General features: G+C 38.9%; 2 protein-coding genes across 9 annotated transcripts in view; one reads left to right on the top strand and one right to left on the bottom strand.

The window, feature by feature from the left end:
* SEC24D (SEC24 homolog D, COPII coat complex component) overlaps positions 1-5325 on the bottom strand; it is a 212554-nt gene extending 207229 nt beyond the window's left edge. For 5 of the 7 annotated variants that reach the window (XM_030481063.1, XM_030481061.1, XM_030481064.1 and 2 more), the window contains exon 1: positions 1348-1841. The gene's annotated coding sequence lies outside the window, so the exon portion shown is untranslated. Of the gene's footprint in view, positions 1-1347; positions 1842-4992; positions 5081-5158 lie in introns of those variants that run through there. The other 2 variants (XM_030481066.1, XM_030481062.1) reach the window with 2 other exon arrangements.
* A 51-nt stretch (positions 5326-5376) lies between these two features.
* USP53 (ubiquitin specific peptidase 53) overlaps positions 5377-20516 on the top strand; it is a 38018-nt gene continuing 22878 nt past the window's right edge. The window contains exons 1-4 of one of the 2 annotated variants that reach the window (XM_030481059.2): positions 5377-5528; positions 11691-11782; positions 14215-14882; positions 17600-17692. In XM_030481059.2, coding sequence (XP_030336919.1) covers positions 14739-14882; positions 17600-17692 — 237 coding nt within the window. In that variant the 5' untranslated portion in view covers positions 5377-5528; positions 11691-11782; positions 14215-14738. The remainder of the gene's footprint in view (positions 5529-11690; positions 11783-14214; positions 14883-17599; positions 17693-20516) is intronic. The other variant, XM_030481060.2, reaches the window with a different exon arrangement.

The following is a 20516-nucleotide window of genomic DNA, read 5'->3' as shown; positions in this document are numbered from 1 at the left end:
ACATTTGTCTGAGTGAGTCTTTAAAGAAATGCTCCATTAACCTATTTTGAAGAAGAAAATGGATGTGGACGTATGTATAAATTTTAGACTCTATACAGGATGTGGGAATGAGAGCAATCAGATGACTAAGCTTCATGTGACTGCTTACTACAGGCTACATAGGGAAAACTTTGCTAGAGTATGTTCAGAAGGAAAGGTTGCAGGCATAGGTTCTCATGGTAGGGGAGACTTGAGGAGTGGAATACAGTTAGGTAAAGTTACTCCAAAATAATGTGCCCTCACTTAGCTTACTGCAAGCTGAAGAGAGATTTCTTTTTTTTTCACTTGTTCTGCTCTTGTTTTGGAACTTTTTGTGACAAAACAGGTAAGCATACGACCTAGACAACTTGGACTCAAATGATGTTAGGGCTTCCTTTCAGCCTGCCTATGAAATGTGTATGATGATTATTTTATGTTGCAAACACTAAAAATTACTCTTTCTCTGGTTCTTTTACTGCTTTATAGCTCTGCTTCCTACCAATCTGTTTTCCTTATTGGTAACTCTTGCAGTATTATGAAGAGCACCAAGCTAACCCCTCAGTGAAAAACCACTGCTCTTGAAGACAAGCAACTACAAGTGTGTCTTGGAATTTGAAAGATTTTTTTGTTCTCATCTCCAGGCAAAAAAGTTTAAACATATTGTCCTGGGTTCAGCTGTAGCAGTCATTTTTCTCCTTCTTAGTAGCTGGTGCAGCGCTGTGTTTTCAACTTTAGCCTGAGAACAATGCTGATAACACAGCAGTGTTTTTAGTTGCTGCTAAGTAATGTTAACTCCGATCAAGGATTTTTGAGTCTCATGTTCTGCCAGTGAGGAGGGGAATGGGAAGCCAGCGGGAAGCAGAGACAGGACACCTGACCCAAACCAGTCAAAGGGGTATTCCATACCACAGCACGTCATGCCCAGTATATAAACCGGGGGGAGTTACCCGGAAGGCTCAGATCACTGCTCGGGTCGGGCTGGGTATCGGTCAGTGGGTGGTGAGCAATTGTATCCTCTCCTCTTGTTATTTCCCTTATCGTTATTATCATTGGTGGTAACACTAGTGGTTTTGTATTATACCTCAGTTACTGGACTGCTCTTATCTGAACCCATGGGATTTACATTCTTTTGATTCTCCTCCACATCCCTCCGGGAGCGGGGAGTTATAAAAGGCAGCGGGGAGTGAGCGAGCGGCTGCGTGGTTCTGGGTGACCAGCTGGGCTTAAACCACAACAATATAATCTGACGTTACCCCAAAGCTCTAGAGAACACGGAATATCACATATTCTTAAGTAGTTTAGCAATACAGCATCTTAAGTAATCCTTACTTTACTTAATCAAGCTTTATCCTGTTATTGTCTATGCAGAATAGGGCCTAGTGTCCCTGATATCTTTCAAATTGCAGATTCTTCTCAAAGAATTGTTTTCTTCATTCTTTTTCTTCTCAGCAGAGCAGCAGAGTAGCAGAGTCTCAGACACTCTCTTAAGAGCTTAGTAATTACTTCACAAAAACACGATGGTTCCCAGCCACTGGAATTAAACATATTTTACAATTATAATGGGAATGTCTCATAAATGTCTTAAAATCAATGATAAATGGCACTTCATCACACATAACATTCTCTGTGATAGGCCAGAAAAACAAACTCGACCATAACATGCAACATAATGTGTAGTGCTTCCAGTGAAAAATCTTTTAAAAATATTTAACTAATAAACCACACCTTAAATTCTGCATTAGCTTGTGGATTTTTCTGCCTCAGACCATACACATAATTTACTAATTATTTTTTGCAAAATCCCCATTAAGTACAGGCACAGTTCCTGTTGAGTATACCTAGTTGATCTCACACGACTATCAGCTCATAAGGAGGAAGAAAGATCAGTGCAGAAGACCAAGAGTAACAATGAAAAAAAAAACCAAAAAACTGATTAGCTCTCAAGGAAACACGATTTAACTAATTCTTTAAAACCCACAAAATTTAGTCTTCTACCCCTCTAATGTGAGAAGATTTGAGCAGACATAATTTCTTTATGAATCATTTGAACATGAAAAGGATAGCAACCTGTTAGAAAAGGTTGTTGAAAATGTGTTCCAAGTGTTAAGAAGAAATATGAAAGAAAATAGAGAATAGGTGTTCCAGCACAGCAACCGGTATGAAAATGTTCATAGAAACATTGTGTATACAAAACACATGATACAATAAAAGTGTTTCAGAGGAAGGAATCAGAACTTATTTACAGATCAGCCGGTGGCAACAACGGTATAGATGACACTAGAAGCCGAAAGTTCTAAGATGAAAATAAACCCTTTTGTGTGCAGCTGTGAAACAGACTTGCAGCTTATTCATCAACTAAAATGAAGTATGATGCCTGCACCTTTGAGAAAAAAATATTGAATGCAATTACTTTGAAACCTTTTGATGTCTCCTAACTATGCCGAAATTTTTCTTTTGGTGCATGATTTTCCATAAATATGTGCAAACCCTAGTGCCCTGGATATGCTTAAGGACCTGGACACACTCCACCTCCATCTTCTTCCAGCTCTGTGTTTTGCGTCACATCCCAAATCCCACCTCTCCATCATCCACTCTGCTACACTGATCTTTCTTCCTTTCGAAAATCCTAATATAGACCTGTTAGCCTGGAGCCAACTTGAATGGTTGGATTACTGAGCAGAACTGTAAAATTCTATTCTACTTTGGATCCCTCTCCTTCAAGTTTAAGGCCTTTTCAACTCTCTAGTTTAAGAATCTATGTTACTAATACTACCAAACTTGACATAAACGTCAGTACTAACACCACATAAACATTCTTCTGCATCATGCATAGCACATATCCTGTACTGACAATAACTGCAACAGGAAATCATTTACCCTTGTAACATTGTTTTGTACTTGCACCATTTATTCTAATTTTAAAGTTCTTCTGTTACCTCATTTAGGGCTTCCTGTGCCGCACCTGTGTCATTCTGTGTCTGAACTGTGTGGAAGACTATCAAGATTCACTGGTAGAGAACCTTAAAATATACCATAATTAAAGCTCACAGACTACACTTACTCTGAGAAAAAAAGGAATAGGAAAAAAAGAAACAAAACCCCACAATATAAATTATAAGGGACTCCTAAAAGATTAGCAGTAAAAAACAAACCTGTGCTGAAGAAAGGGCAGAAGCAAAGAAGAAAGCAGAGTCCGTGGAGAAGCAAAATTATCAAAACAAGGTCATAATCAGAATGAGGTCATAATCTCATTTTGGGATCCACAGATGCCTTTGCTTGAGTGCAAAGTAGTAATGCAGGGATCAAGGGCTAAACTAATACTAACCAAAATGATAAGCAGAATGTTCCTTATAAATATAGAATAAAAAGATGCACTAATGCAAAACTGGATTTTTAATGGTAATGTTAAAATACCAACTTTAAGATGTTTTTACCTTAAAATTCATAGTGAGAACTGGAAATTCAAGTATCTATCAATAAACAGCTAAAAAAGAACTACAGAAAAATGCTAAGATGCTCATTGTGCCAACACGCTGTATGAATCTTAGCATTATGAGAGAATTAGATATTCAATTCCTTTTAAAAATCACAAATATAGGAAACTTTTCAGGAACAGAGAGGCAAGCAAATAGGGTATCTGTTAAAAAACTAAGAAGTGTGTATACATATATGCCAACTACTAGCTATAACATCTGAAAGTCTCAAGAAAAAACACTTCATAAAAATCCTGTGTTAAGTAACTCCAATTAGTGAATAGGCCTATCCAATTCACTGAAAAATGCAGCCATAAAAAAAAAAAAAAAAAAAATTATATATGTGTAACAAAAGCCTGGAAAAGCTAACAAAAATCTCCCCGAAGAACTTTTGGGCTTTTTGAAGTCAGAAGTTAGCCACTTGATGAAAAATGGAGATTGAAACTGAGAAAACTGCCTTTGCCAGTGTGCATCTTCACACCAGCAATATAATGGAAGAGTACCAAAAATAATCTGATCAAAATGTATTAAAATTGATTTTTTAATGAAAATGGACACAAGAGCAATACAAGTACAGTATTTAAATAAGGCAGTGAACTAATTTGATGCAGTGCCTCATGTTCCACACAGTCAGTTCTGGACAGAAATGCTACTGCAATCTGGATGACCCAAAGGAGCTGCAGAAAGAGAACTTTACAGGGAAACTATTTAATTTACTATTACACAAGATGCTATTGGAAAACTGAACATGCTTTTACAGACTTCTCCAATCCCATCAGACCATAAAAAAGGCAACGGGAAGAGAGAGAATACAAGAAGTTATATTCAGCCGCACACACCAAGAACTGATGTTGGCTGTGGTAATACTTAAAATACTAATCTAGAAATGAAATGTTAACGAAATCTCCTTGTTTATCGAAGAAGATGACAACAATGCAATACAGAAGGTACTTGAGCAACAAGAAAGATGAGTATTCATCAACATGTAATTCCTTTTGGGAATAACAAAAGGAAACACCCCTCCTTCTCCAAAATAACAGATCAGATAAAAATCATAGGGAACATGACTTTGGGGCAATGACCCTCGGGTAGGTGTACATGTAATATAGGACCTTTTTGGGTAACACGGAACACGTACTCTTGTTTGGGGTTTGGCTTAAGAGCTGCCCTCGCCCCACCAGGCACTGGCGTGACTGTGCTGTTTTGCGGGCATCTTAAGTAAAGCCCAATGTGCGTAGACAGATATCCTGAAAGGAGCCCTGGAAAACAATTGCTGGAAAAACAACTGCTGCCTCGTTCATTTTAACGGGCTATTAACTCGAAAACCCCGTGGTCTGGAAGAGTCCCAACAGAGGCTTCCTGGCCTGCGACCGCACGACTGCAAGAGCTGCTTCCAGTTACCTCAGGTGCCACCGCAACGGCTTTCACACTTGGGACAACCGCACCCTCAACCACTGACAGAAGGGGGATGGAGGAAATGGGGGCTGCGGCAACCCCTTACCTTGCCGCGGCCGCCCCGGCCCTCTGCCCTCGGCATACCGCAAACACCGGAGCCCCAACCCGCCCCTTCGAGCGCGGGCTGCTGCCCGGGAGCCTCCGGCGCGCACACTGCGCGTGCGCAGCGCTACCGCACGCCGGCTGAGGCGGCCGCGGCCACGCCCACCCACCGGGCTTTCTCCGGCGAGCGGGAGGCGGCTGCGGCGGCGCTGTGATTGGTCTGGCCCCTCCAGCCGCTTCCGCGACACCCCCCGCCCCGCTCGTCCTCCCGCAGCGCCACCTCCCTCTTCCTGGCGCCGGGCACGCTCGGGAAGATCCGGGATACCGTGAGGGAGACGCCTGCCCGCCCCCGCCTCCGCTCGCCTGCCGCCCCATAGCGCAAGCGCGCCGACGGGCGGGAGAGGAGGGGGGAGCAAAAGTTTGTGTGAGGGCGGGGCCGCGCTCGGAGTCGCCGCCGGGAGGAGGCGAGAGCGGAGCCGAGTGGGGAGCGACGCGCGCACCGGGGGTGAGGCGGCCGTCGTATGCCCGGCGCGGCGGGAGGTGAGGCAGCGGCCCCGGCCCCCGAGCGGGAGGCAGCCGTCGTCCTGAGCTGGGGAAGGAGAAGCGGCGTTCGCCTCTCGTCCTCAGCGAGATGGGGTGATCTGTGCCGGGCGGCAGCGGCCGGGCGTCGGGACCGCCGCGGGCCGTTCACCTGCTGCCGGCACATCTGGCGGCGGCCGGGGGGGTCCCGTCCGGCGAGGGGCGGCCGGGCGCTGAAGCGGGGACTGTCGTCTGCTCAGGGTGCGGCGCTGAGCCCGTGACCGGCCCGCCCGCCTGAGGTGCCGGCGGCCCCTGCCCCGGGGAGCGGCGCCCACCCGCGGAGGGGCCCCCGCCGGCGTGCGGCCTGGAAGCCGCCTGTGGGCGGCCCGGGTGAGGGTCACACACAGATCGCGGGGCGAGCTGCGGCGCTGTCCCGTAGGTTGTGTAAGCGGAGGGCAGGCTGCCTCTGAAATGGGGATGGTTTTCGTGTCGAGACGGTGCGCGCTCCTGTTTTGGCTCTGTAAGAGTCAGAACGTAAAGTTAATGTTTAACGTGGTAGTCACATGCCCATCAGCGAGTTTCTCTGGAGTGTTTTCAGAGAGTGTTTGGAACAGGAAATGCCAGTACAGGTAGTATGGAGCTGTTTGAAATTTAATCAGTTTACAGAATTTGGAGCCTGTGTTGTTTGCTGTGTTCGTACAGGTAGAATTTCCGAGGCATGTAGGTAGATGTATGCAAATTGTCTGTTTAGCATCTCCTATAAGTTTATTGCTTGCTTTGATTTTCAATTCAAATAATTTCAAGTTAGCTTTTGAAAGGAAATATGTCTCATTCTTTCAACATGTTTTTTTTCCATTCCCAGAATAAGTCTGAGGTTTTCATATCTCTACTTAATGTTTTATTTTGTACATGCAAAAATATAAAAAAAAAAAAAAGCCTTCTTGCTTAACTTTGAAGCTACTAGGATTATTTTAAGAGAAAAAAACTTAATCACATAAATAGTATTGTGCCCGACTGATGCAGTATCCCCTTCCCCATCTGACTTTATTATTAACTGTTCTGTTCTTGTATAAGGGTAATTTTAGGTGTTGAAATAGTGAGAGCTCATGTTGTATAAACGTATAAGCTATATATAATGTAATTTATGTGTAAATTCATTAGCCTTATCAAATGATATCTAATCCCTTAACAAATTGTTTCAAAGTAAGATATATTTACTGTTTTCTTTAGGGTTTTAAGTTACTTGTGTAAAAAGTTATCCTGGACCAGTGGGATGTTGACAGTAAAATATGAAAATATGCACTTGACTTTAATATCAAAAGTTGATAGAGCAGAATCTTCTTTCAGTCATAGGGCATACATGACGTACTACTGACAGAATTGTTTGGGTATGAGACCCATAGGGCTTCAGGGTCAGAGTATTAGCACTATTGTGTGTTTTGATGACATTGCTTTCCAAGATCTTGGTAACAACACTGTAATTTTTCCTTGGTTAATGCCTCTTGGTAGAGTAAAACAGTTCAGTCACTTGAGGGATGTGGAGATGGGAATGAAGTCTGTTCAAAGAGTTCTTAAAAAATGTCCTCATGGCTTAAGCAGAAACAAGTTGGTGTTTGTCAGCCAGGTTAAATGAGACTGAGTTGAGGCTGTAACAGGGACAGCGACTGGAAAAGAGTTTTAGATGCGTGGACTGAGTGAAATATTTGTGTATAGGTTTTGTACAGATTTGTTCGTGAAGAAATTTATGAAGTGTAATGATTCAGATATTTTTTCTTTTTTTGTCAAGCCTATAAAATGTGGGTTGCCTTAAAGATGATGCTCATATTGCCTTTGCTTGTAACTCAGTTACGTTGTTGTTCCTGGTAACTTAAGAAATCAGAACGCTTTTTGGGAAGGAACAGAACTTCGGTGTTGCACTTCTGTTCATGATCAAGCATCTACACAGAAAACTGAAAGGCAAGGTTTTAGTTTATGGACGCAGCTAACTGGGATAAATAGGCAAGTGTGACAATTTTAACTGTAGAGGTACCTTCTATCTTTCTGAGGTTCGAGAAAGAGTACATGGTAATCTCTGAACAAAGCACTTTGTAAAGGAGTAGGAAGATGGAGAAACAAAAATCTTCTTCTCTGTTGTTTCTGTGTGATGATTCACTGCATATGCTGACCCATGTCATGGGTTCGGAATTTGTATTCCTTGAGATCTTTACTCAGAGTTCCTATTGTAGCTATTTCTAATGTTGTTGTCTAATTGTAACAGCCCAGAGATGCTGAGCTGTGAACCTGTTGTTTTGGTTTTGATGCAAACAGGAAAGTTTTTATTGGAACAGCTTAAAGGAAAAAAAATTCTATGCTTATACAAAAGCCATCTGGGATAGCATCTACACTTCTGGTTCTCCCCTCTTGAAGGGATACAGAGAAGTGTGCCGTGTAGGAGCAATGGTTTGGCATATGAGGGACAGTTAAATGGATCAGGGCTGAAGAAGAGACAATAGAGGTCTTCAAAATAGAAAAAACAAAACAAATAAACCAGGGTTTAAAATCTTCAGAGATTGGTTGGAAGAATTTCTAGAAGAGAGAACCATCAAACACCCTTTTTGTCTCTTGGGGACTTAATGAGTCAGTGGCTAGAGGCAGAAAGAATGTGTCAGGCCAATACCACTGGCTGGTATACGTGCAGATGGCCCACAAAATCAAGGCTAAGGGTTAATGGTCACTGCTGGGAATATAATTCCCTCTTCCCCTCCCCCCCCGCCCCCCCATTTTACAGTGCTGTTCTGGTTTCATGTTGTGTGTGCTGTATGTAAGTGCTAATAATGAAGTTGTTTTGGGTTTTTTTTTTCTGATGTTTCAAATAGGGAGAATTTGCGTGTAAACATATTTCTTTGTCAGCTTTTGCAGTGAATAGTATAATTTTCAAAAACAAAGACTGGTGATTACTAGGAGCATTAGGTGTATCTTATGGCAAAAGAGATCTGTTGATACATGCAGTTCAACACAATGGTAAAGGTGCAAGGGGACAGGATTTTTGCAGGGACCAAAATAATTGGGTCAACTCTCCAATACCATCACAGTACAAATCAGATTTTTGTTCTCTTGGCAAAATTCGGCAATTTTAAATGACAAACTTCACAGCTGAGGAAAACAATCAAATTCTTGCACATTGTTGAATTTTTGATGGATTTCATTCTGTTGAGGAGGAGAAAGTAACCACAGTCCCCATAAAGCTGGCTTGCTGCAGAAAACTCTGGTTGATTGCCATCATAAGCATATTCCATTGTAATGCATTTAATCATTCTTCCTTCCAAATTTTTGTTGTTTTTTACCGAAATTCCTAAGTTTTAATGTATATTAGTTTAGAAATAGATCTACCAGAGTTGTCAGACGATTGAGTAGGTTGCCAGGCTCAGCACAGAGGTGTGAACTTCCAAGCAGGAACAAAAAAACTGTGTTGCTTAAAAGTAACCTTAGCATCGGGAATGAAAAAGCTTTGCCAGTAGTCATGCAACACGCTTTGAGTAGTTGCAAAATGAAGCTGAGAAGATGTAAATGATGATTCTTCAGCCAAATTTCAGAGACAGAGCCAACAACTTTTAAACCCACTGCAGGTTTCCACCTAATTTGACGAAAGGTCTGGAAGTCTTATAAATGGTAATGTACTTACAGAGTACATGAAAACAGGCAGCTTGGCTGGAAGAGAGAGACCTTGTAAGAAGGCGTAAGGAGGCCGAGGTGGCAAAAGCCCCAAGTAGGTAGAAAATTATGTGAGAACTCAACTGTGAGATGTAAAACTATCAAGAGCCAAGCATGGATAGTTCCAGTATTCACGGACTTTATCTCAACTGTTTATCTCAACAGTTTTATCTAAATGAGTATCAAAGATTCCTAAACCTAAATTTGCTTGTAGAAAGTTATTTGTTTACGTAAAATAGTAGCTGTGCTGATTTAGTGACATTACTTGTTATATTGAAAAGACTGTGACGGCTGCAGTTACTTGTGTGCTAGGATATAGCAGCAAAACAGGTGATAATGTGTTTCTGCTGACTAGTGTGTCTTGTTCTGGAAGCTATAAAGGCAAGTGGCCAGAAATTTGTGTCAGGCATATATTTTGTCCTGTAAGGCTGCACAACAAAGAGTAGCCATGTGCTTGCTGAGATCATTGATGACTGAAGAACAGTGTCTGTTCTTCAGAGAGAGGTGAGGTAGAAGAATTTAGGCTTTTAAATAGATGTTGATTTGAGAGTTCATAGCCCTTATTTAGTGCCTTTGGTTGGAAGCAGTCATCCAAAACTGATCCCTTTAGTCTGAAAGGCAAGAATATTTCTTTAACTCTCAGCTGCTAAAAATCTTACGTAGCATGTCAGTAACATTGATGTGAAATAACTGTTTTCCTGGGAGATTGCACGTACTGAAGGCTGTGTGTGGTTCAATGACTTTGACTCTATTGTTAGTGACCCACACCTTGTCAAGCCAGGAACTTGTAAAGAATTGGTAAACCCCAGTGGTGAATAAATGCTACAGTGCTCTTAGCAGGCTTACCACAGACATGTAAGAATAGTCTGCAGTTCCTGGATATACTACTGAGTATTGAATTTGTGTTAAGGGAGTCAGCGGTCTAGGTCCCAGTCATTTGAAAGCTTAGCCAAACATTATGGGAGGTAGAAGGAACCAAGGTTGATCAGCAGCATCGCTTCTCTGGTTTATGGAACTGCCTACAGTGAGGATAGGCTTGTCAGCAGACAAAAAATACTCCTTGGGGATAGAGCAAATCCAGAAAAATTTTCTGTGACTAGAGTGTACATCCTTGCCAGCGTCTTCCACAATAGCTTCCTTTCTTTGATCTTGGCTTTTTTCTTCCCTCTCTTCCATTTTTTTTTTTTTTTAACTAACTCAGACTTTGATATACTTGCACGTTGTAAATTTAAGAACAAGATGCTACTCTAAACTTTACCTCCTTAGGGAGAGGTTGTGATGACAAATGGATGACATAAGTTAATCACATCGCTTATGACACCATTGGAAGGCTCATCTACAGTGCCCTGCTAGAGAACTGTGTGAAGATAGCATTATTTCACAGCTCCTGTCTGTTCCTTGGGTTGAATGACCATTTGAGGGGTGAAAGAGTAGTAAGGGGACTAAAGTGCCCATTTGGTGGGAAATTCTAGTTGAGAGGTACAGAGAGATCTTTTAAATGGAATACCTTTCTGATACGCCCTTCTTGCTTTTTCTTATATATTTGGCATGTTTGAACTGCTGCAGGGGGAGGTGTGTTTAGTTTGACCTATGCACTTTAAAGAATTAATTTATAGAAAAAGTAACTTAAGATGGTTGGAGGGAAATAATGTTTAAGTAGCCACTTCTGATCTTTCTAGTGTTGTATTTAAATTTTCAGGAAAAGGTATACTAATCTTGTGGGTACTTAACAGAGGCCATATGAATATAATATCACAGTGCTCTGGAAATTAACATCTGGCCCAGATATGAAAACTGTACGATGAATGTATCTTGCAATTTATTAGAATAAGGTTGTGTGCACTTACCTGGTGTGATAGCTGAAATTGTTTATATTCACAACTTTGTGGATGTGAAATTGAACAGCATCTTAATGAAATGTGACAGTAACATTGAGATAACCCAGAACCATTTTTTTTGTTTGTTTTTCTAATTAAATTTTTGCAGTGAATGATTAACTTTTCTGAAACCCAGCCCAGCAGGTAAATGTTTAGCACATGTGATGTTTGTTCTAGGGCATCCCTGAAATGCAAGACAAAATTACTTTGTAGGAGTTCTTAGTGATTGAGTGCTCTTTGTCTTAAATTGTTCTGGAAGAACTCCCTTATTTTGGCTGCTGTATGCTGAGCCATCTTTACATTGAAATGCAGACAGCAGGCGACAGGTTCGCTGAATCGCCACTGTTGGTGGGGTACCACTGCATGAGCAGTTTTGGAGATGGGGTGTAGTGTACTCGGTAGGGAATTTCTTTTAGATTGGGAGACTCTTGACAACAAGCCTGGTGTTTCTGGGTCACTGTATTGATCCTGTTGCTCTTGCCCTCTCAAATGTAAGAGCACAATGAGAGACACCTCAAGCATGCATTGGCCTGCAAATACACTTCACACATTTATGGCTACCACAGGCCATCTGTACTGTTCCAATCCAGTCTGTTTCCTGTTTTTTCTCCTTCAGTGTTCCCTGTCTGATATCGCTGATTACCAAATATAGTTCATCTTAACATCAGTTTTGTCTTCTGGGACAGGAGCAGGAGGGTGGAGAAAAAGGTACGTAATTATTCATATGGGAAACTATATAAAGTGGAATTAGGAACCCTGTATTGCCAATAAAATGCATGCTCAAGAAGCTTTTCTGGTATGTGAAGGAGAAGGTTCTTTTTCTGACAAAAATGTATTGGGTCAGTTTTTCAATATGGATAGAGAAATGCTAAATCAGAAATCAGTAGAAAGTATTTGGTGGTTGAAAGAGTTGAATGTAAGATTCTTCTGGGTTTTTTGTTTTTTGGTGTTTTTTTCATTTGGGGGGGTTTATTTGTTTGGTTGTTTGGGTTTTGGTTGTTCTTTTTTTTTTTAAGTTATAGGTATTATGTTATCTTTAGGAATTGAAAGTTGTGATTCCCTGTGATAGCAGGAGACTTTTTGGGCCAAATGGTGCTCCATATTACTAAGTGCTTTTGATGTATGGTACTGGCTTCGTGAATACATACAATTTTTTTTATGTGTGTTCATATATATGTATCTGATTACAAACAGCTATGCACCTTACATTTTTTGCTTGACTCCTCTTTGTTTATCTTTACTATAGTGATTCATTGTTTTCTATTTATGTACTGTACTGAAACTTTCAAATGAAAACACTTGTGAAAATATTTTCTTGCCTTTAATTGCTCTGTACAGATCATCTTATCACTTCTGCATACCTGACTTCAGAGAATCTTGCATCTTTTTCTGTGCTACTCTTTGTTTTACTCTTACTTTCACCTCTGTCCTGGTTTTCTTAGAGTTTGGCCCTTTGTAGAAAAATGGGTGTTCTGCTGTGGAGCACTTTGACTTTTATGTGGGGGGAAAAAAATTGGAATTGATGAACTCCTTTTAATTAATTTAAGGTTTGGTAAGATCTTCAACTGATACACATTTCCAGTTACTCGCTACTTTTTTTTTCTTTGCCTTTCTGAGTTTATTGAAGTGAACATAAAGAAAACAAAATTACCACATGATTTTCTGTCAAGGTCAGTTTCCAGTTAGATTTCAGACTTCTTGCTCAGTGCTGTCACAAATCACACTTACTATTTCCAGTATTATTACATCAAATTACTTATGGGTGAGGTACAGTAACATCAGTAAACAAAGAAAACATCTGATTATGCATGGAGCAGAAGGGACTTTTGGTTAGGTGCCAGTTATTGATTTTTTTTCTTTTAATAATGCAGGCAAGTACCAATGTTTCTTTTAAATAAAAGAGCAATAGTTTTAGGGGTGCAAGATTACCTGCAGGTATTTTTGAAAATCATGTGATTTGTTTCTGTGGTATCCCAGCTGTACAATAACTGAGAGCCATAGAACTGTTTGCGAATATGTTGTCGGTTGTTCTGAGCTCGAGAAAGTTATTTTCCAGTTTATACAGAGTTCCAGTTACAAACTTTATTTTTATTTTTTAATGCTGCTCACCAATCTTGAAAGGCTTGCACAGTTGAAAAATATTATGGTGAGAAGGCTGCAAGTTTTGAAGTATACTGATATATTTACTATTTCACATGCTTGTAAAATTTAAAGTCAATATTTTGGTTGTAATATGAGGCCATTTTTTTTTCCTCTGCCCTTCCAAATATGCAGCCTTTATGGCTTTCCTTTAAGTTTATTGTGCTTTGTGTAGTTACTTCAAATTTTTGTGTAGTGATGAAGTAATTATTCCAAACTGACTGAGCTGTCCATTGTTATGAGGCGATGACTGCATGGGCTTTACATGCGCCTGTGGTGATGTTTTGGATGATGAGTCATTTAGCCTTAAACTTGCACCTTCGGCAATAAGAGAAACAACTTACTGCTGGAATTTGAAAATTCTTAGAATTAGTTATTGGGGCATCTACCAAAATGCTATTGCTCTGCTATTTGCTATGTTTTTCAGGATGCTTTAAGAATACAACCAGGCTAATGATGTATTTATGTGGTGTTTACTAGGTAATAGAAATTTTTGAAACCTGAGTCCTACCTGGGAATCCATCTGTAACATCTTAGTAATCTTCAGGCATAGAAATATGTATTGGTTTGTGTGATTTGCTGGGATATTGAAATCAAAACCATCTTAGGCTTTCAAGTGTTGGATAAAAATATTTCTTAGCAATCTTTTTATTAGACTTGGAGATTCAAAGTTAGACCAACTCACGTGATACGTGTTCTTTTTATAAGCAGTTGCATATCATTAGCACAACGATTAGAGTAATTTTATCATGGTTTTTCGAGGTGTATAGTATGTTAGAAGAGAAATGATTATGACAAATTTTATTTTTTTTTTGCCTTAAAAACAACTTTTAGATGGCAGTTGTTTCTTTTTGTCTTCCCTGGTTACTGTTGCACCTGCCTTTAGGTTAAGAGGTTGTTTTGCCCATGATCTCATTTCTGACCTGGGAGGATTTAATCTTTTGGAAAACTGTGTTTTCATATTTTCTGGTTTTTGTTTTTCTTTTTTTTTCTTATTTCAGATTCACTGGAAAGAGAATGAAATAAACATGGAGTCTTCCAAATGGGAATGTATTTCATGGCTCACAGTTAAAAGTAAAAAGAAGATGGAACACAATGAGGGAACAGGAATATAACGCCTGTCAAGAACTTTCCATTTTTGCAATATAATATAGTGGTGATTTATAGGAATACTTTATTGATATCACTGGAAGGAGAAGTCAGTTACTGTGCTATTTGCTTAATAAGAACTTCTGATAACTTTTTCACATGTTTTAAACTCAACTGGACACGTTTTGGTTTTCTTTACGTCTGAGAGTTAAAAACTTTATATATCTGTATTTTGACTGAGACACTGATCCTGGGTAGATGGCTGACAGCTGCTCCTGGAAATGGACTTAAACCCATGACTGGTCACTGTTGCACAGACTTGAATGGAACGCCGTGATTTTAGAGCAGTTCTCATAGGACCTTCTTCTTTGCCTTGCACCCGTCATATCCTTAATTATTTAAGTGTAAATATTGCAACTATAAAGTCTAAAAAATAATGGCATGGGTGAAATTCTTAAGAAAACCTGGGGGTAACCTTGGAAAAGTTTATCAGCCTGGAAGTATACTGTCCCTGGCCCCTACAAAAGGCTTATTAAATGAACCAGGACAAAACAGCTGCTTTCTTAATAGTGCTGTCCAGGTAAGAAAAAACGTGATTTATTAACAGTTTTGCTTTTATATCAGCTTAGATGGTCATACTAGGGAAAGTGTTCTCTTGGCAATGCTGTTCTTAAAATTCATATCGCAGTATGGGTATTCTACATGAAACACAGCATATTTTTCAATAGTGTTAAATTCAGTTCTTGGTTAAACTTCTTAATGATTCTAAGTGAGACAGAATAGCATGTCTTTACAGAATGGATTTTCCTAAGGCAAGGTGGGGAAGGAAGTGTGGCAATCATAGAAAAGACTACTCTGTGGAAGTAATCATATTTAATATTTAATTTCAAGAAAGTGACTGAGTATTAAATATTTAATTTTGCAAAAAATTACGCTGTTGTAATGCTTGCATGCATGAAGAATATCAGAAAGACTTCCCTTTTGTATTTGGAAACTCATGACTCAGCTTTAAAACTTGGTGCTGAATTTTTAAACTAATGTTTCTATCAAACATAAGTTTGTTATGTGTCAAAATTGATGAGATTTTTTTAATGTGGGGCAACCAGTACTACTACTTGTATCGAATAGGACACTATTTTTATTAAAATACTATTTTCTCAAAATTAGCATGACCCTGTGGTTCTGGGATATATCAGAACATGCACATATAGCTGAAAGCTTTGATTCTAATAGGGAAGACTGTAGCAATAGGACAGGGGGTAATGGGTTTAAACTGAAACAGAGGAAGTTCAGGTTAGATCTAAGGAAGAAGTTCTTTCCTGTCAGGGTGGTGAGGCACTGGCACAGGTTGCCTGAAGAAATGATAAATGCTCCATCCCTGGCAGTGTTCAAGGCCAGGTAGGACAGAGCCTTGGGTGACATGGTCTAGTGAGGGGTCCCTGCCCATGGCAGGGGGGTTGGAACTGGATGATCTTAAGGTCCTTTCCAACCCAAACCATTCTGTGATTCTATGAATTAGAGTAGGAGATAAACTTGATACCAAAGAAATATGACTTAGGTTTCTTTTACTGTTATATGCATATGTATTACCTACCAAGTTCTTGCATGTGTTTATTTACATACTGTTCTGAGCTGAAACTGAAAAAATGCTGGCTCTTCAGATCTTTCAGGAATAGTTTAATAGTACAGTGACAACAGCTAATGAAAAATTGATATTTTGCAAGCCTACTTATGGCAGGGAATACAGGGATCTACTTAATACTGTGACAGAGCAATGCTAGTCTTTACACATTGTCTGTGAATTGGAACACCAGGCACAACTGAGTTTATTTTGTAGTCTTTTTTTAAATCTGGAAATTAGCAGCAGCAGCAAGTTTCTGGGCTGTGTAAATAAGGAGCAGAAAAAAATGCTTTTTTGTAATGCTTAAATTTTGGACCTAATCATTATCAAATTGTACAGAATTACTTACCAAACTGTCAAGGGCTAAATAGGTGCATTGACTTCCAAAAAATAAAAAGAAAACCAAAACCCCCCAAAAAAAAAGAAGAAAAGAAAAAAAAAAAAAAAAACCCCACACCAAAAACCAACAAAAAACCCACCAAACAAAACCCCCTCTAGTTCTTAAAAACGATATGGATTTAAACATAGGAAATGAGAAAGATCTCTACGTGGTGTGTATAGTATCTGCGTACATTTAAAATATATGCAATAGATTTAGTAGAAAGAGCTTGCTGTTTTATATTCAATGGGAACAGCATGACCTATTTTCTCTTGCAGTTTTGCTATTTTCACTTAGGGTGCCCTGAAATTAAATTCTAAGTAATTTTTAGTTATAGTTTCAGACAGTCCTACTACTTCATAACCTATTGCTGTTTGTCAAGCAGTGGCTGATGATTGCTGACTGCTGTTTTGCAAGAAGGGATGTGTTCCTTCTAACCTATGTTCAACCTTCAGAACTGAGTTCCAGACGTTAATTTTCAAATGCATCCTAATTAATTTTAGGTTTTATATTTATAGATAGGATTGGGGTTTTTCACCTGGATATGTAGCTGTTACTGTGCCTCTTAGAATTAGGTGGTTTTTTTGGGGGGGGGGGGGGTTGTGTTTGTTTTTTTAATTGGCAACTTTCTGAACTACTGCACAGATTGTGTACTTAAGACATTAGCTACTGAAAGTAGTGTGTGTAGCCAAGCTGACATTAGCTTTATACAGAGTAGATATACAAATAAAAAGTAGAAACGTACCTGATTAAGCACCAGGATTAGTTTGATATGTGGAAAAACAAGTGCATTGCAGCAATCGTTTTAGTAAGAATCCATAAGAATGTAATATAGATTTAATCCAAAATAATGCTTGCATTTTACACAGCAATTCAGTTTCCTTATTTATTTATTTATTTATTTGAAAGAAAGCATGAAAGGGGAGAGAGGGAAAGAGAAAGAGAACCATAGCTACCTTCCTCTTTTGTAAAGCCCTAAGAAGACTTTAGAATCTCTGTACACAGTTTAGCTTGCTACTTGTTTCCTTAAGAGTGCTTCAGCTCTTTTTCCACACAAAGTACATGGTTTGACACTGTTTCAAAAAGTTTAAACAGATCTAAATTTTGAATGGTAAATGCAATTGCACTTCCACTATTTACCAAACTAATGGGAAAGGACCATAATTCTTGTAGCAATATTGGTGTTCTAGTTGTACATTATGTGAAATTTAAAAAAAAAAAAGTAAATTACTGTATGTTGGTTTAGACATAGAGCTTTCAGAACTCACTTATATTCTGTGAAACTTTATTTTTATAGGTTTTGTGGCAGCTTGACATATTTCGACGAAGTTTAAGAGGTTTAACTGGACATGTGTGTCAGGGAGATGCGTGCATATTTTGTGCTTTAAAGGTAAAGAATAATTTTTGGAAGACTTATCTTTCAAAATGAGGGAAAAATAAGTAATTTTTACTAACATATATCCCTATCATGTGTATGTCTGGACAACTAAGTAATTCTTGTGTGAATAAGCAATTTAGATTTAAGGATGCTTGAAACAAATATTGTGTTTAAAGAAGAAATTTTATAGTACAAAAGTTTGCTTATACATAAAACTTTTGTCCATTGAAAGACAGACTTGTTTGAAAATTTCTAGCTAGCTTCTTGGAGATATTTTTATATGCATATGCTTTTGTTCTTTCCTGTAGTGCTTGAATACAGTTCTTTTACAATAATTATATTACTGTCTGTTAAGAGCTCAAGATTCTTTTTATTCAGTAGTTGATGATGACGGTGGAGAACTTAGTTGTTCAGTTTCGAAGTAATGAAAGGCAGGTAGTAGTACTGGAAAACTGATGAAAGCTGGTAACTTTTTTGTGTTTAGTGTAGAAAGTAAGTGAGGTCTGCATATCCTTACTAGTGCATAAAACCTGCTCCAAACCATTTTGAAACTCATCTGAAGTCTGTCAAATTCTGTTAGGTTCTTACTGCTTTTACAGCACTGGTATTTGGCTGCCTGCAGTTACTAGGGAAATAGCTGCAAGCATATCTCGGTTTCATTGGGGTAAAAATACCAATGAAAAAACATAGGGGTATGTTTTTAGCAGTATGCTCTTTCTACTTTTACTGCAATTTGACAATAAAGACACTACTGGGATTCTTATACAGCACTGTAGAATGTATCTTTAAATACAGTGGTAGATATAGTGAAATACAGAACTGGAATTGTCATCTGGAGGGAGCTTAAAAGGAAAACATTATTTGAAAATGTAGCCAGCTGAGGATGTTTTTTGATGATGCGAAATTGTAGCTGAGAATAAGCCAAGTATTTGAGAGTTTATTCTTGGGGAGTTTCACAGACTGGGACGTGTTACTTGTACATAAGGTCCAGACCATAACTCAGGCATACCTATGTTTTCAGATAAAATCCTGTGTCTCTCTTGGGATTATATCTTCAGTTTCCTGGAGTTTTGTGTGTCTAGGGATTCATGTTCATATCTGATATCATAATATGGAGTAAATTTTATAATCTTTTCCTTTTGATTTGACCCATATTACATGTGAATTTCATATACAGTCTTCTTCCAAGCTGCACTGGAACCACCTTTAAGAAATGAAGAGGGATTGATGCATGGCAATTGCTGGAATGTATGTGTTACACTACATAGTCTTAATGACTAATCATATAGCTGAGATCATAGTAAAAATAATGTAGCCACTTCAGTGTGCTGAGAAACATGAAGAAAGCAGTGCTTGTGGTGTGTTGCAACTGAACCTATTAGTAAGGAATTGCTCTATTCTAAGGGTGCACTTGGGAAGACCAGGTGCTGCTTTTTTTCAAGCTGAACATACCACTTGCTGTACCTCAGTGTCCTCCCTCTTCCTGTATTTTTTTGGGTTCCAGTACAAAGAAAGTTGAGGTTTGCATCACTTGAAGTCACTTTCCAAAGCAGTGCACTAGCTTCAGCTGCTTCATAAGGCAGCTGTAATTTAGGACTTGAAATTTTCTTTAGTCTTTCAAGTATCTGTTCTTGAGGGATTGCTTACTGCCGTGATGCATCTCTGTGTGTGATTTATCTAAACGGCTTACTGTACCTGAATGTCTTGCATTATCTGGACAGTCTTCCTATTTTGATCTGTTCCCAAGAATACTGTTAAGTAGTAGTATTGCTGCCTGTTCTGAAATTGGTTAAAATGGAATTAGTTATTTTTTTAATAGTATAGTTGTGATCTCTGTAACTCCATGGTCAGTAGCCTAGGTACTGAACTCAAAACATTGTAGTTAACACGTTTGGAAGTGTCTGTCCTCAGTCATTATGTCCACTGTTGATTTTGCTTTCTTGGCTTTTTAGAGATACTGTTTGAGTGATTCTGTTTGTTCTGTGTTCAGAACCTGGGGCGTTTTGATTTTCATGCAGTGTATATGCTGGATGAAGATACATTTTGGTAACTTGCTTGTGACGTGGGTTGTTTTGGTGTGGGGTTTTGGTTTTGGGGTTTTTTTCTTTGTGGTCTTGGGCTATTTTAACACTTCTTTTTCCCCAGTAAAGAAGGGTATTTTATGTAAATCAGCCTCTCCTGTAAACCAATAGCACAGCCATAAATTCTGGTTTACTTCAGTTCAATCCATTATCTTTTTCTTTCAGAAATTCAGTATGCTCTTTTCTTTTGTGAATAACACTGGGGTGGGACTTGGACAATGCAGGCCACTAAAATGAGCATACATATCTGCATAACTGCTTATCTGTACTTTTTTTAAATCTGGATATGTAAGGCTCTGTTGCATACCAAAAATGACCTACCAGCCAAAGAGAGAAGTGATAAATGTTTTCAAAGCAGAGTTAACTTGTATTATCAGATCTGTTAAAAACTTAATTTTGAATGTTTACACCGAGATACTAATGGTAATTTTTATCAGTAGTACATGCTTTTTGTTATGGAAGGAAGTTTAAATATTTGACAGACACTTACCCTGGAATGAATCATGGTTAAAACACTACTTTGTGTTAGCACTGAAACTTGGCTTATCTCTTGTGTCTTTGCTTTCTGTCCAACAGATATTTTTTTAACTAAGGCCTGTGTGAAAAATGCATAGCTTTATTTATATTTTACATGGCTTCTCTTGATTTACTTTGTCTTTATTGTCTTCTTTTTTTCCTAAACTTTGACTTATAATTCTTAGAAACAGTGGAATACACCCTTTAATATCTGCAAATGTTTTCTCATTTGTTTAAGA

The sequence above is a fragment of the Strigops habroptila genome, chromosome 3, assembly GCF_004027225.2.
Source record: "Strigops habroptila isolate Jane chromosome 3, bStrHab1.2.pri, whole genome shotgun sequence".
In the NCBI taxonomy this organism is placed as follows: Eukaryota; Metazoa; Chordata; class Aves; order Psittaciformes; family Psittacidae; genus Strigops; species Strigops habroptila.
The sequence above is the reverse complement of the archived record's forward strand: the minus strand, read 5'-3'. Positions and strand labels throughout refer to the sequence as shown.